This window comes from Cetorhinus maximus, unplaced genomic scaffold, assembly GCF_964194155.1.
Source record: "Cetorhinus maximus unplaced genomic scaffold, sCetMax3.hap1.1 HAP1_SCAFFOLD_1969, whole genome shotgun sequence".
NCBI lineage: Eukaryota > Metazoa > Chordata > Chondrichthyes > Lamniformes > Cetorhinidae > Cetorhinus > Cetorhinus maximus.
Window position 1 is genome coordinate 15,271 of NW_027597909.1, and position 17,230 is coordinate 32,500.

Genomic DNA, 17,230 nt, shown 5'->3' on the forward strand with positions numbered 1-17,230 from the left:
ATATGTCAGCACGAATAGAGAGAGGATTGGCTGGCGATCCGGAAGTGGTGGGGGGTGGGCGTTGGGGTAATTGAGTCTTGTCCGCATTTGCCGGCTGTAACCGGTGGGATCAGTGCTGGGGACTCAGTGATTGCCAATCGAGGTCAATGACTTGGAGGGAGGGATCGAATATATGGTAGCTATACTGTCGATGGCACTGAAGACAGGTAGGAAAGTCAGCTGTCAAGGGGAGGTAAAGAGGATTACAAAGGGGCATAGCTAGGTTAAGTTGGCAGATGGGGGGTATAACGCGGGGATATGTGAACTCGTCCACTTTGGCAAGAGGAAGGGAAAAGCAGAATATTAATTAAATGGAGAGAGACTGCAGAACTCTGAGGTGCAGAGGGATCTGGGTGTCCTAGTGCAGGAATCACAGAAAAAGTTAGTCTGCAGGTGCAGCGGGTGATTAAGGCAAATGGAGAGTTGGCCTTTACTGTGATGGGGGGGATGGAGTATAAAAGTCGGGAAGTCTCGCTCCGACTGTACAGGGCGTTGGTGAGGCCACTCCTGGAGCACCTGTGGACAGTTTCAGTCTCCTCACCTCAGGATCGATACACACGCATCGGAGGCCGTACAGAGAAGGTTCACTCGGCCGATTCCTGGGGTGAAGGGGGTTTGTCTGATGAGGAGAGGTTGGGCAGGTTGGGCCCTGTACCCCATTGGAGTTTAGAAGAATGAGGGGTGGTCTTATTGAAACATATCAGATTCTGAGGGAGGGAGGGGAGCTTGACAGGGTGGATGCTGAGAGGAGGTTTCACCCCCCTCTAGAACGAAGGGGGGGGGGCCACAGTTTCAGAACGAGGGGTCTCCCATTGAAGACGGAGACGAGGAGGAATTTCCTCTCTGGGAGGGTCGTGAGTCTGTGGGATTCTCTCCCCCCCTCACCCAGAGAGCAGTGGGGGCCGGGTCACTGAATATATTCAAGGCTGAGTTAGACTGATCGACAAGGGGGGGGGGTCGAGGGTTATGGGGGGTCAGGCAGGAAAGTGGAGTCGAGACCCCGATCGGATCAGCCCCGACTATATGTAAGTGGCAGGTGGGGTATCTAGTGGGAGGAACGTGGCAGTGGGATTGACATAGTCGTTTGCATTGAGTTCATATCATTACCATGTTCATGTGCGCTGGAGGGGGTGACAGAGATAGGGAGGGTTGTAGGGGCTGGAGGAGGTTACAGAGATAGGGAGGGGTGTAGGGGCTGGAGGAGGTTACAGAGATAGGGAGGGTTGTAGGGGCTGGAGGAGGTTACAGAGATAGGGAGGGGTGTAGGGGCTGGAGGGGGTGACGGAGATAGGGAGGGGTGTAGGGGCTGGAGGAGGTTACAGAGATAGGGAGGGTTGTAGGGGCTGGAGGAGGTTACAGAGATAGGGAGGGGTGTAGGGGCTGGAGGAGGTTACAGAGATAGGGAGGGTCGTAGGGGGCTGGAGGGGGTGACAGAGATAGGGAGGGGTGTAGGGGCTGGAGGGGGTGACAGAGATAGGGAGGGGTGTAGGGGCTGGAGGGGGTGACAGAGACAGGGAGGGGTGTAGGGGCTGGAGGGGGTGACAGAGATAGGGAGGGGTGTAGGGGCTGGAGGGGGTGACAGAGGTAGGGAGGGGTGTAGGGGCTGGAGGAGGTTACAGAGATAGGGAGGGGTGTAGGGGCTGGAGGGGGTGACAGAGATAGGGAGGGGTGTAGGGGCTGGAGGAGGTTACAGAGATAGGGATGGTTGTAGGGGCTGGAGGGGGTGACAGAGATAGGGAGGGGTGTAGGGGCTGGAGGGGGTGACAGAGATAGGGAGGGGTGTAGGGGCTGGAGGAGGTTACAGAGATAGGGAGGGGTGTAGGGGCTGGAGGGGGTGACAGAGATAGGGAGGGGTGTAGGGGCTGGAGGAGGTTACAGAGATAGGGAGGGGTGTAGGGGCTGGAGGGGGTGACAGAGATAGGGAGGGGTGTAGGGGCTAGAGGGGGTGACAGAGATAGGGAGGGGTGTAGGGGCTGGAGGGGGTGACAGAGATAGGGAGGGGTGTAGGGGCTGGAGGAGGTTACAGAGATAGGGAGGGTTGTAGGGGGCTGGAGGGGGTGACAGAGATAGGGAGGGAGTAGGGGCTGGAGGGGGTGACAGAGATAAGGAGGGTTGTAGGGGCTGGAGGGGGTGACAGAGATAGGGAGGGAGTAGGGGCTGGAGGGGGTGACAGAGATAGGGAGGGTTGTAGGGGCTGGAGGGGGTGACAGAGATAGGGAGGGTTGTAGGGGCTGGAGGAGGTTACAGAGATAGGGAGGGTTGTAGAGGCTGGAGGAGGTTACAGAGATAGGGAGGGTTGTAGGGGCTGGAGGAGGTTACAGAGATAGGGAGGGTTGTAGGGGCTGGAGAAGGTTACAGAGATAGGGAGGGGTGTAGGGTCTGGAGGAGGTTACAGAGATAGGGAGGGTTGTAGGGGCTGGAGGAGGTTACAGAGATAGGGAGGGTTGTAGGGTCTGGAGGAGGTTACAGAGATAGGGAGGGGTGTAGGGGCTGGAGGAGGTTACAGAGATAGGGAGGGGTGTAGGGGCTGGAGGAGGTTACAGAGATAGGGAAGGTTGTAGGGGCTGGAGGGGGTGACAGAGATAGGGAGGGGTGTAGGGGCTGGAGGAGGTTACAGAGATAGGGAGTTTTGTAGGGGCTGGAGGAGGTTACAGAGATGGGGGTGTTGTAGGGGTTGGATGAGGTTACAGAGATAGGGATGGTTGTAGGGGCTGGAGGAGGTTACAGAGATAGGGAGGGTTGTCGGGTCTGGAGGAGGGTACAGAGATAGGGAGGGTTGTAGAGCCTGGAGGAGGTTACAGAGATAGGGAGGGTTGTAGAGACTGGAGGAGGTTACAGAGATAGGGAGTGTTGTAGGGGCTGGAGGAGGTTACAGAGATAGGTAGGGTTGTCGGGTCTGGAGGAGGGTACAGAGATAGGGAGGGTTGTAGAGCCTGGAGGAGGTTACAGAGATAGGGAGGGTTGTAGAGACTGGAGGAGGTTACAGAGATAGGGAGTGTTGTAGGGGCTGGAGGAGGTTACAGAGATAGGGAGGGTTGTCGGGTCTGGAGGAGGGTACGGAGATAGGGAGGGTTGTAGGGGCTGGAGGAGGTTACAGAGATAGGGAGGGATGTAGGGGCTGAAGGAGGTTACAGAGATAGGGAGGGCTGGAGGAGGTTACAGAGATAGGGAGGGGTGTAGGGGCTGGAGGATGTTACAGAGATAGGGAGGGTTGTAGGGGCTGGAGGAGGTTACAGAGATAGGGAGGGTTGTAGGGGCTGGAGGAGGTTACAGCGATAGGGAGGGTGTAGGGGCTGGAGGATGTTACAGAGATAGGGAGGATTGTAGGGGCTGGAGGATGTTACAGAGATAGGGAGGAGTGTAGGGGCTGGAGGAGGTTACAGAGATAGGGAGTTTTGTAGGGGCTGGAGGAGGTTACAGAGATGGGGGTGTTGTAGGGGCTGGAGGAGGTTACAGAGATAGGGAGGGTTGTAGGGGCTGGAGGAGGTTACAGAGATAGGGAGTGATGTAGGGGCTGGAGGAGGTTACAGAGATAGGGATGGTTGTAGGGGCTGGAGGAGGTTACAGAGATAGGGAGGGTTGTAGGGGCTGGAGGAGGTTACAGAGATAGGGAGTGTTGTAGGGGCTGGAGGAGGTTACAGAGATAGGGATGGTTGTAGGGGCTGGAGGAGGTTACAGAGATAGGGAGTGTTGTAGGGGCTGGAGGAGGTTACAGAGATAGGGAGGGTTGTAGGGGCTGGAGGAGGTTACAGAGATAGGGAGGGATGTAGGGGCTGGAGGAGGTTACAGAGATAGGGAGGGTTGTAGGGGCTGGAGGAGGTTACAGAGATAGGGATGGGTGTAGGGGCTGGAGGATGTTACAGAGTTAGGGAGGGTTGTAGGGGCTGGAGGATGTTACAGAGATAGGGAGGGTTGTAGGGGCTGGAGGAGGTTACAGCGATAGGGAGGGTGTAGGGGCTGGAGGATGTTACAGAGATAGGGAGGATTGTAGGGGCTGGAGGATGTTACAGAGATAGGGAGGGTTGTAGGGGCTGGAGGAGGTTACAGCAATAGGGAGGGTGTAGGGGCTGGAGGAGGTTACAGAGATAGAGAGGGTTGTAGGGGCTGGAGGAGGTTACAGAGATAGGGAGGGTTGTAGGGGCTGGAGGATGTTACAGAGATAGGGAGGGGTGTAGGGGCTGGAGGAGGTTACAGAGATAGGGAGGAGTGTAGGGGCTGGAGGAGGTTACAGAGATAGAGAGGGTTGTAGGGGCTGGAGGATGTTACAGAGATAGGGAGGAGTGTAGGGGCTGGAGGAGGTTACAGAGATAGGGAGGAGTGTAGGGGCTGGAGGAGGTTACAGAGATAGGGACGGGTGTAGGGGCTGGAGGAGGTTACAGAGATAGGGAGGAGTGTAGGGGCTGGAGGAGGTTACAGAGATAGGGAGGAGTGTAGGGGCTGGAGGATGTTACAGAGATAGGGATGGTTGTAGGGGCTGGAGGAGGTTACAGAGATAGGGAGTTTTGTAGGGGCTGGAGGAGGTTACAGAGATAAGGAGGGTTGTAGGGGCTGGAGGAGGTTACAGAGATAGGGAGGGATGTAGGGGCTGGAGGAGGTTACAGAGATAGGGAGGGTTGTAGGGGCTGGAGGAGGTTATAGAGATAGGGATGGGTGTAGGGGCTGGAGGATGTTACAGAGATAGGGAGGGTTGTAGGGGCTGGAGGAGGTTACAGAGATAGGGAGGGTTGTAGGGGCTGGAGGAGGTTACAGCGATAGGGAGGGTGTAGGGGCTGGAGGATGTTACAGAGATAGGGAGGATTGTAGGGGCTGGAGGATGTTACAGAGATAGGGAGGGTTGTAGGGGCTGGAGGAGGTTACAGCAATAGGGAGGGTGTAGGGGCTGGAGGAGGTTACAGAGATAGAGAGGGTTGTAGGGGCTGGAGGAGGTTACAGAGATAGGGAGGGTTGTAGGGGCTGGAGGAGGTTACAGAGATAGGGAGGAGTGTAGGGGCTGGAGGAGGTTACAGAGATAGAGAGGGTTGTAGGGGCTGGAGGATGTTACAGAGATAGGGAGGAGTGTAGGGGCTGGAGGAGGTTACAGAGATAGGGAGGAGTGTAGGGGCTGGAGGAGGTTACAGAGATAGGGATGGGTGTAGGGGCTGGAGGAGGTTACAGAGATAGGGAGGAGTGTAGGGGCTGGAGGAGGTTACAGAGATAGGGAGGAGTGTAGGGGCTGGAGGAGGTTACAGAGATAGGGAGGTGTGTAGGGGCTGGAGGAGGTTACAGAGATAGGGAGGGGTGTAGGGGCTGGAGGATGTTACAGAGATAGAGAAAAGTACCAAATATGCAGATGAGGAGATGTTTTTTCGAGTTGTTGTGATCTGGAAGGCGCTGCCTGAAAGGGCGGTGGAAGCAGACTCAATCGGGACTCTCGAAATGAGGAACTGGGTAAACAGAAACTGAGCAGTTTGAGATGATGAAAGGGTTTTGTTGGGGTAGACGTGGCGAAGATGTCTCCACTTGTGACCAAGACCAGAATCCAGGGTGGGGTGACCGTCAATACGCGACGGTCACTAATAAACCCAATCGGGGAATTCAGGAGAAACCTCTTTACCCAGAGAGCGGGGAGAATGTGGGACTCACTCCCACGGGGAGTGGGGAGAGTGTGGGAGGGGGTAGGAGGCTCGTGTGTGGAGCAGGAGAACCTGGAATGGGCAGAATGCCCCCCATGGCCTCCTCCTTGCACAGTGCGATCCCGCGGTTCTGTGTCCAGACCCTTGAGCGCTGTGTCTTCTCTCTCATTCCAGGCCACGGCAGAAGCCCAGGGAGGATGTCTGCACTGGCAGACAGCCCACAGGCCCTGAACGTTACAGTCACCCACCTCTTCAAGACTGACCCTCCCTCCCCGGGCACTGGTGCTCCCACGTGCCCCCAAACCGCCTACGCCCAGAAGTTTCTGGAAGGGGAGCCCAAGGCCTTGGGGGTAAGTGTGTGTGTGTGTCGGAGGGGCTGTTGGTGGGTGTGTGTGGCGCGGGGTGAGCGGACAATGAGTTCTTCCCTCGGTTAGCAGGCTGCACATCACTTTCAGCACCATCCTGGGGGGGGGATATTTCGAGAGCTGCCCTCAGCCTTGGCGTCAAGGGCTTGATGGTGAATTCAGTGGCCAGAGAGGCCCTAATGGCCTCTAATCTAGACCATAATGGACAGGATCGTCAGAGAAATTGTACCGGCAATTGAAACAATTGTACAGCTCGTGGATCGAGCTGACACTGTCTCAGACTAGAATCGGACTCATTAATGTCCCCGACACCTGTGTGTCTCTCTCTCTCTCCCTCGCTGTCTCTGACTCTCTCTCTGTCTCTCTGTCTCTGTCTCTCTTTCTCTCTCTCTGTCTCTCTCTCTCTGTCTCTCTCTCTGTCTCTCTCTCTCTGTCTTTCTCTCTCTCTCTCTGTCTCTCTCTCTCTCTGTCTTTCTCTCTCTCTCTCTCTGTCTTTCTCTCTCTCTCTCTCTCTCTCTGTCTCTCTCTCTCTCTCTCTCTGTCTCTTTCTCTCACTGTCTCTCTCTATCTCTCTCTCTCTTTGTCTCTATCTCTGTCTCCCTCTCTCTGTTTCTCTCTCTTTATCTCTCTCTGTCACTTTCTCTGTCCCTCACTCTCCCTGTCCCTCTCTCTCACTCTGTCTCTCTCTCTCACTCTGTCTCTCCCTCTCTCTGTCTCCCCGCTCTCTCTCACCCTGTCTCTCTCTCTCTCTGTCTCTCTCTGTCCCTCTCTCTCACTCTGTCTCTCTCTGTTTCTCTCCCTGTCTCTCTCTCTGTCTCTCTCTCTGTCCATCTCTCTCTCTCTGTCCCTCTCTTTGTCTTTCTCTCTCTCTCAGTCTCTCCGTCTCTTTGTCTCTATCTCTGTCTCCCTCTATCTGTTTCTCTCTCTCACTCTGTCTCTCTCTCACTCTGTCTGTCTCTCTCTCTCTGTCTCTCTCTCTGTCGCACTCTCTCACTGCCTCTCTCTCTCTGTCTCGCTAGTTGTCTCTCTCACTCTGTCTGTCTCTCTCTGTCCCTCTCTCTCTCTGTCTCACTCTCTCTCTCTCTCTCTCTGTCTCTCTCTGTCCCTCTCTCTCTCTCTGTCTCTCTCTCTGTCTCTCACTCTCTCTCTCTGTCTCTCTGTCTCTCTCTGTCTCTCACTCTCTCTGTCTCTCTCTGTCTCTCTTTCTCCCATGTTATAAGGGTTTGTTCAGTAGGTTTCACAAGGATGTACATTGCTTTGTAAAGTCTGTATAGTTGTGTTAATTGGGAACACATAACGATTTACATATATCCAAGGTCTAACCCAGACTGTGGCCTAACTCCATGCTCTCTGCACACTCCCAGACCGCCCCAGGTCCCTTTACCATTATTATCACACTGTGGGCAATAGAGATCTTCATCTCAAATTAACTCTCGCTACGCCAAACGTAAACGCCTTTATACTTTATCTCGTTCCATCTGTCTTTTGCTCTCTCCCACTCTCTCACTATCTCTCTCACTATCTCTCTCTCCCTCACGCTCTCTCCATCGCTCATTGTCCCTCTCTGTCTTTTGCTCTCTCTCCCTCTGCCTCACTCCCTATCTTCTGTGTCTCTCTCTCTCTTTCACTGCCTCACCCTCTCACTCCCTCTCTCCCTCAGTGTCACTCTCTCCCTCTGTCTGTCTCTCTCTCTCTCTCTCTCACTGTCTTTAATTTTCGCTCTCAGTTTGTCCAACTCTCCCTTATCTTAAACAAATGTAATTTTTCTCCCTCGTTGTGTCTCGATTGCATAACACCCAGCTAGCTGAGGAAATTTCCGGAAAAGCACACCGCTCCCTCAGCACTGACCCTCCGAAAGTGCGGCGCTCCCTCAGTACTGACCCTCCAACAGTGCGGCACTCCCTCAGTACTGACCCTCCGACAGTGCGGCACTCCCTCAGTACTGACCCTCCGACAGTGCGGCACTCCCTCAGTACTGACCCTCCGACAGAGCAGAACTCCCTCATTTTACTCGGTGATGAGTGCTATTTACGTAGCTAAGAATTATATTTTGCTTTGTTTTATGCTGAGAGTTATGTTCAAGGTGATTTATGGCATTTTGAGTTGCAAGTTCAAGTTGAGAAAACATTTTTTGGGAATAATTGTAAGCATGTGCTCCACAGATTAGTCTTGTTGTATGCAAGAACCAAGATAACCTCTGCCCCTCTCTCATTCTTTTTGTCTTCTCTGACAGTGCGGCACTCCCTCAGTACTGACCCTCTGACAGTGCAGCACTCCCTCAGTACTGACCCTCCGACAGTGCGGCACTCCGTCAGTACTGACCCTCCGACAGTGCGGCACTCCCTCAGTACTGACCCTCCGACAGTGCAACACTCCCACAGTACTGACACTCCTACAGTGCAGCACTCCCTCAGTACTGACCCTCCGACAGTGCGGCACTCCCTCAGTACTGACCCTCCGACAGTGCAACACTGCCTCAGTACTGACCCTCCTACAGTGCAGCACTCCCTCAGTACTGACCCTCCGACAGTGCGGCGCTCCCTCAGTACTGACCATCCCACAGTGCGGCACTCCCTCAGCACTGACTCTCTGACAGTGCAGCGCTCCCTCAGTACTGACCCTCCGACAGTGCGGCACTCCCTCAGTACTGACCCTCCGACAGTGCGGAACTCCCTCAGTACGGACCCTCCGACAGTGCGGCACTCCCTCAGTACTGACCCTCCGACAGTGCGGCTCTCCCTCAGTACTGACCCTCCGACAGTGCGGCGCTCCCTCAGTACTGACCCTCCGACAGTGCTGCACTCCCTCAGTACTGACTCTCCGACAGTGCAGCGCTACCTCAGTACTGACCCTCCGACAGTGCGGTGCTCCCTCAGTACTGACCCTCCCACAGTGCAGCGTCCCTCAGCACTAACCCTCCGACAGTGCGGTGCTCCCTCAGTACTGACCCTCCGACAGTGCGGCGCTCCCTCAGTACTGACCCTCCGACAGTGCAACGCTCCCTCAGTACTGACCCTCCGGCAGTGCGGCACTCCCTCAGTACTGACCCTCCGACAGTGCAGCACTCCCTCAGTACTGACCCTCCGACAGTGCAGCACTCCCTCAGTGCTGACCCTCCGACAGTGCGGCGCTCCCTCAGTACTGACCCTCCGACAGTGCGGCACTCCCTCAGCACTGACCCTCCGACAGTGCGGCACTCCCTCAGTACTGACCCTCCGACAGTGCGGAACTCCCTCAGTACGGACCCTCCGACAGTGCGGCGCTCCCTCAGTGCTGACCCTCCGACATTGCGGCGCTCCCTCAATACTGACCCCCTGACAGTTCAGCACTCCCTCAGTACTGACCCTCCAACAGAGCAGCACTCCCTCAGTACTGACCCTCCGACAGTGCGGCACTCCCTCAGCACTGACCCTCCGACAGTGCGGCACTCCCTCAGTACTGACCCTCCGACAGTGCGGAACTCCCTCAGTACGGACCCTCCGACAGTGCGGCACTCCCTCAGCACTGACCCTCCGACAGTGCGGCACTCCCTCAGTACTGACCCTCCGACAGTGCGGCGCTCCCTCAGTACTGACCCTCCCACAGTGCAGCGTCCCTCAGCACTGACCCGCCGACAGTGCGGCACCCCCTCAGTACTGACCCTCCGACAGTGCGGCGCTTCCTCACTACTGACCCTCCGACAGTGCGGCGCTCCCTCAGTACTGACCCTCCGACAGTGCAACGCTCCCTCAGTACTGACCCTCCGGCAGTGCGGCACTCCCTCAGTACTGACCCTCCGACAGTGCGGCACTCCCTCAGTACTGATCCTCCGACAGTGCAGCACTCCCTCAGTGCTGACACTCCGACAGTGCGGCGCTCCCTCAGTACTGACCCTCCGACAGTGCGGCACTCCCTCAGTACTGACCCTCCCACAGTGCAGCACTCCCTCAGTACTGACCCTCTGACAGTGCTGCACTCCCTCAGTACTGACCCTCCCACAGTGCAGCGCTACCTCTGTACTGACCCTCCAACAGTGCGGTGCTCCCTCAGTACTGACCCTCCCACAGTGCAGCGTCCCTCAGCACTGACCCTCCGACAGTGCGGCACCCCCTCAGTACTGACCCTCTGACAGTGCTGCACTCCCTCAGTACTGACCCTCCGACAGTGCAGCGCTCCCTCAGTACTGACCCTCCCACAGTGCGGCACTCCCTCAGTACTGACCCTCTGACAGTGCTGCACTCCCTCAGTACTGACCCTCCGACAGTGCAGCGCTCCCTCAGTACTGACCCTCCCACAGTGCGGCACTCCCTCAGTACTGACCCTCCGACAGTGCTGCGCTCCCTCAGTACTGACCCTCCGACAGTGCGTCGCTCCCTCAGCACTGACCCTGCGACAGTGCGGCACTCCCTCAGCACTGGCCCTCCGACAGTGCGGCGCTCCCTCAGTACTGACCCTCTGACAGTGCCGCGCTCCCTCAGTACTGACCCTCTGACAGTTCAGCACTCCCTCAGTACTGACCCTCCGACAGTGCAGCACTCCCTCATTTTACTCGGTGATGAGTGCTATTTACTTAGCTAAGAATTATATTTTGTTTTGTTTTATGCTGAGAGTCATGTTCAAGTTGATTTGTGGCATTTTGAGTTGCAAGTTCAAGTTGAGAAAACATTTTTTGGGAATAATTGTAAGCATTTGCTCCACAGATTAGTCTTGTTGTCTGCAGGAACCAAGATAACCTCTGCCCCTCTCTCATTCCTTTTGTCTTCTTCACACTCAGGTAACACAGATTATGAACGGGCTGGTTCAGATATTGTTTGGCATGCCACTCGCACTCTTCACCGACTATTTTTCAGTCAGATACTCTTTGCCCTTCCTGATTGGCATTGTGGTGAGTTCTCCATTGTCTCTCGTACACTCACAGTCTCACTCACAGTCTCACACACACACACACAGATTCACAGTCTCACTCACAGCTACACACTCACACACACATACTCACAGTTACACACACTCACACACACACAGTCACACAAACTCACACACACTCACACACACTCACTGTCACACACACACACACACGCACAAACACACACTCTCAATCTCACTCACAGTCACATACACACACTCACAGTCTCACTCACAGTCACACACACACACACACACACACACGCATACTCACAGATTCACAGTCTCACGCACAGTCACACACACACACGCACGCACACAATCACAGTCTCACTCACAGTCATACACACACTCACAGTCTCACTCACACACACACTCACACACATACACACAGATTCACAGTCTCACTCACCATCACACACACACTCACAGTCTCACTCACAGTCACACACACACACGCATACTCACAGATTCACAGTCTCACTCACAGTCACACACATACGCACACAATCACAGTCTCACTCACAGTCATACACACACTCACAGTTTCACTCACAGTCACACACACACATGCACTGATTCACAGTCTCTCACACACACACACACAAACACTCACTTCCAGTCTCACTCACAGTCACACACACACACACTCACACTCACACGCATACACACAGATTCACAGTCTCACTCACAGTCACGCACACACATACACAAATTCACAGTCTCTCACACACACACTCACAGTCTCACCCGCACGTACATACACAGACCGACATACATATTCATACACACACTTACAAACACACACACGTTCACAGACATACACTCGCACACACAGATACATTGACAGACTGACATACACACACGCACACACAAACGTACACATGCATCTGCACATTGCTACATTCTTGAGGTTTATAAGAATATAATGCTGTCGTAACTGTGCCTTTATTTTAAGGTAAACTGAAGGGTTTCATGTGGCCTATTCTGAAGTCTGCGTCACAGCAAGCCTGGTGGTTTGATCGTTAGAGATTAATCCATGTCCAGGTTGTTTTACTGGGAAGAAGGTGCCAGGTATTTATACTTGGAGACATTGGTGGGAGCCATTGTGATTACAGTCGATAGACTGTGAGTCTCCGAGGTCCTGGAAAATGCCAGGCTTTGAACAGTTGTGCTATAAACTGTCTAATTACTCCAAACAAAAATGCCTGTTGGGGTCTCCAGGATAGCTAATCAGCATTTCTACCTAAATACAAGGCCCATGTGATTCACATTGCCATGGGGATGGGCTTTGAGAGGGGAAAGGTTTCCACGATGTCCGTAAAAACTCACCGAAAATGTTTAATCTGTCAGGATCCAGGCGAGGGAGTGCGGCAAGACGTTGTGGCTCACCAGGCAGGCGTGTGGGTAGGAGCTCATATGCTCGGACTGAAAAGACTGAACGCACGGGGAGTTAAAATGAGGCTGGAAGATTCGCCTAGCTTTAGCGAGAGGGAGAATCACCAGGGAATACAACCCCGCCGTGAAAGGCAGTTTTAAGATTAAGTGTTTGCTGGCTGAGAAAGGAAAAGAACGAGAGTAAACTCTCGGGAACTAAGAACTGCCTTGGTTCCGGGGAATTGAAAGTCTACTTTTAAGTGTGTCTGCAAAGTGCCTTTTAGTTTGTGCTAAGAGAAAAAAGGTGTTCTTTTTTGTGTTTCAAAGTGTAAGTTGCCAACAAAGACAGTGTTTAGTCAACGGGATTCATAGTCTTTTGTTACAGTAAAAGCCTTAAAAGATGTAATCTTGTGTTATCCTTTCAGCTATTAACGGGAAATTCAAATTTCAGCTGGCTGGAATCTGTACGATGTCTCTGACTTTTGAGATCTCACGAGTTTGGGTTTCCATTTCTCTGTAGTTTATCGTATCGGGAGCTTTGTCCATCGCTGCAGAAAAGAATCCCCACATCAAACTGGTGAGTAAAAAAAAACCCTGGGAACGGGTTTGAAGAAAATTTCAGGATCTGAAAATCCCCATCCCTCCAACATCCCTTCAGCAACAGAGCACTCTAGAATGACAATGCAACAAATTACGTATGAACATACGATGGTACGAATTACCAGCAGGAGTAGGCCATTCAGCCCCTCGGGCCTTCTCCACCAATCACTAAGACCATGGTTGACCTGACTGCAACCTCCCGCCTACCCCCCATAACCTTTCACCCCACCTTGTTCATCAAGAATCTATCTCCCTCGGCCTTAAAAATATTCACAGACTGCCTCCACCGCCTGTTGAGGAAGAGATTTCCAAAGACTCGCTCCCAACCCCCCCTGAGAGAAACCATTTCTCCTCATCTCCATCTCAAATGGGCGACCCCCTTATTTTTAAACAGTGACCCCCCCCTCGTTCTAGATTCTCCCACAAGAGGAAACATCCTCTCCACATCCACCCCTGTCAAGACCCCTCAGGATCTTAACGGTTTCAATCAAGTCGCCTCTCACTCTTCTAAACTCCAGCGGATACCAGTCCAACCTGTCCAAACTTTCCTCATAAGACAACCCACCCATTCCTGGGATTAGTCTGGGAAACCTTCTCTGAACTGCTTCCAACGCATTTACATCCTTCCGTAAATAAGGGGACCAGTGCTGTACACAATACTCCAGATGTGGTCTCACCAGTGCCCTGTACAACTGGAGCGTAACCTCCCTACTTTTATATTCAATTCCCCCCTCACAATAAATGATAAGATTCTATTAACTTTCCACATTACCTGCTGTACCTGCATAACTAACCTTTTGTGATTCATGCACTAGGACACCCAGATCCCTCTGCATCTCCGATAACAACCTCCTTTGAACACCGAGCACACCCCACACCCCCGCAAAAGTCCGGCCCCTGCCGGTCCTCCCTCCGATCACCGCCCCTCCCCCGTCACCACCCCCCACCAACCTCCGACTTCTCCACCAACAATATCACTTCCCCCCCACTGCCCACTCCCCTGGGCCCCACCTCCCCTCCCCTCCCTGAGTCCCACCCCCACCCCCCCCAAAAACGTACCTAGCCCTGGACATCCGGGACTCAGGCTCTGGGGACTGCTTGCAGTCCCAGTCCTGTCCACTGTGGCTTTCTGGCGCTGCAGGGGGCTAGAGAGAGAGACCTGCTGGCCAATCAGGTTGGACGGCAGCTCTCCGAGGCGGGACTCCCTCCCCAGTGAGGGGCGTAAGTCCCGCCTCTGGCGTTAAATGGCTGCCGGGCTTCGGTTTGCTCGAAGGGGAACTCTGCCATTCTAAAAATCCTGGAACAGATTTTGAATTATTTTGTCCTTTGTTGGCTAGCTGACCTCCCTGGCATTGCTCATGAATGGTGTGCTCGGTGAGGCACAATTTCCATTGAATCCCCACTGCTTGTCCACCTTTTGGAGACACGCTTTCTCTGTCAGGCCTCCAACGTCACGCTTCACAGTGCAAAAGAGCACATGCGACTTGCGACGCAAAGCAGACAAGCCTCATGCCACAATTCAACTCTGACTGACCTCCAGCAAGTCACCATAAAGGATCAGGCTCACCTCCCCATCACGCCACGACCATCATGACTGCTCCACACACCCATAAACCCTTCCAACTCCCAGCGTCAGCAGCGGCAAATAACACAACCCCGTTGAGTTAAAAAGCCTGAGAATTCACTCAAGCTGAATTTCAGGATCTGAAAATTCCCATACCTCGCACATTATCAGGAAAGGAAAACAGAAGAAATAGGAGCAGGAGTAGACCATGCGGTCTGTCAACCATGCTCTGCCATTCAATGGCTGATCTTGGGGCTTCAACACCATTTTCCTGCCTGTTGCCCATATCCCTCGATTCCCGGAGAGACCGAAAACCTGCCTATCCCAGCCTTAAATATATTCAGTGGTGCAGCATCTACGGCTCTCCAGGGTAGAGAATTCCAAAGATTCGCAACCCTCCGAGTGAAAAAGTTTCACCTCCTCTCCGCCCGAAATGGCCGACCCCCCTTATCCTGAGACTGTGCCCCTTTGTTCTAGATTCCCCCTCAGCCAAGGGGGGAAACAACCTCTCTCCGTCTCTAACCTGTCCAGCCCCTTCAGGACGCTGAACGTTTCAACGAGACAACCTCTCATTTCTCTAAACCCCGGAGAAACACAGACCCAATTTCCTCAGCCTCTCCTCACAGGAGAGAACCTCTCTCGCCTCAGTGAGCGGCCTAGTGAACCTTCACTGTACTGTCTCCAATCCAAGCCTATCCTTCCTTAAATACGGAGACCGAGATTGCGCGCGATATTCTCGGTGTGGTCTCACCGAAACCCTGGACGATTGGAGCGAGGCAACTTTATTCTTGTGCTCCAGCCCCCTCGCGATAAAGGCCAACTTGCCGCTTGCTTTCCCGATTGCGTGCTGTACCCGCCCCCTAACTTCCTGTTCCTTCTGTGAGTGCACCCGAGTCCCCCATCGAGGGAGTCGTCCAGCCCGAACGTCCGCAGCCACGTTCACGGCCGCGTGTCCCTGGAGAGTCCACCCGGCTTCGGTAGCCAGTGGCCTCTGCACAAATCCTTATAACCGCCGTTCAAAGATCGGTTCTGCGTACGCAACGGGAAGGGTAACTAAAACAGAAACAGAAATACCTGGAAAAACTCAGCAGGTCTGGCAGCATCGGCGGAGAAGAGCAAAGTTGACATTTCGAGTCCTCATGACCCTTCAACAGAACTGAGTAAAATTAGGAGAGGAGTGAAATATGAGCTGGTTTAAGGTGGGGGGAGAGAAGTTGGGTTGGGGGGGGGTGGTTGTAGAGACAAACAAGCAGTGATAGGAGCAGATAACCAAAAGATGTCACAGACAAAAGAACAAAGGGGTGTTGAAGGTGGTGATATTATCTAAGAGAATGTGCTAATTAAGAATGGATGGCAGGACACACAAGGTACAGCTCTAGTGGGGGTGGGGTGAAATAAGACTGACAGGGCATTACAGTTATAGATTTAAAAATAATGGAAATAGGTGGGAAAAGAAAAATCTATATAAATTATTGGAAAAAACAAAAGGGAGGGGGAAGAAATGGAAAGGGGGTGGGGATGGAGGAGGGAGTTCATGATATAAAGTTGTTGAATTCAATATTCAGTCCGGAAGGCTGTAAAGTGCCTGGTCGGAAGATGAGGTGCTGTTCCTCCAGTTTGCGTTGAGCTTCACTGGAACAACGCAGCAAGCCAAGGACGGACATGTGGGCATGAGAGCAGGGTGGAGTGTTAAAATGGCAAGTGACAGGGAGGTTTGGGTCATGCTTGCGGACAGACCGAAGGTGTTCTGCAAAGCGGTCACCCAGTCTGCGTTTGGTCCCTCCAATGTAGAGGAAACCGCATTGGGAGCAACGAATGCAGTAGACTAAGTTAGGGGAAATGCAAGTGAAATGCTGCTTCACTTGAAAGGAGTGTTTGGGCCCTTGGACGGTGAGGAGGGGGGAAGTGAAGGGGCAGGTGTTGCATCTTCTGCGTGGGCATGGGGAGGTGCCATAGGTGGGGGTTGAGGAGTAGGGGGTGATGGAAGAGTGGACCAGGGTGTCCCGGAGGGAACGATCCCTATGGAATGTGTGTCCTGCCATCCACTCTTAATTAGCGCATTCCTTTAGATAATATCACCACCTTCAACACCTCTTTGTTCTTTTGTCTGTGACATCTTTTGATTATCTGCTCCTATCACTGCTTGCTTGTCCCTACAACCACCCCCCCACCCAACTCCCCCACCCCCCCCACCCCCCACCACCCCCCACCCCTCCACCCCACCTTAAATCAGCTTATATTTCACTCCTCTCCTAATTTTACTCAGTTCTGTTGAAGGGTCATGAGGACTCGAAACGTCTACTGTGCTCTTCTCCGCCGATGCTGCCAGACCTGCTGAGTTTTTCCAGCTATTTCTGTTTCTGTTTTGGATTTCCAGCATCCGCAGTTTTTTGCTTTTATCTCTGAGAAGGGTAACTATCCAAATATATCCCGAAAATGCATCACCAGCACCTCTTAAAAAATAACCGTCCATGAGTGGTGGATATTTCTCCAACAACAGGTTGCGTGTTGAATGATTTCAGGGTTGTGCTGAACGCTGGGTGGTCACCGCGGGGACTGGGGTGTTTTATCAGACACCCCCCAACCCCCGAATCACATTTTTGGTTTCATGTTGGCGAGTTCCCTTTCCGTTTTGCCTTCGCAGTTTCCATTTCCATTTTCGTTTGTCCCCGACTCTGTCCATTTGGTTTAATTGTTTAGCGATGAAAGGGTTTACACCCGAGATCCCCCCCCCGGACCCCACCGAGCATCGACCTTTCCAAGTTTCGCAACTCTTAGGAAAAAATATCCCG

At 53.4% G+C, this 17,230-nt stretch overlaps 1 protein-coding gene across 1 annotated transcript in view; it reads left to right on the top strand.

Moving 5' to 3' along the window:
- Positions 1-5,848: 5,848 nt before the first annotated feature.
- LOC144676820 (membrane-spanning 4-domains subfamily A member 15-like) overlaps positions 5,849-17,230 on the top strand; it is a 19,813-nt gene continuing 8,431 nt past the window's right edge. The window contains exons 1-3 of the mRNA XM_078537142.1: positions 5,849-6,001; positions 10,770-10,880; positions 12,795-12,851. Of these exons, the coding sequence (XP_078393268.1) occupies positions 5,849-6,001; positions 10,770-10,880; positions 12,795-12,851 (321 nt within the window). The remainder of the gene's footprint in view (positions 6,002-10,769; positions 10,881-12,794; positions 12,852-17,230) is intronic.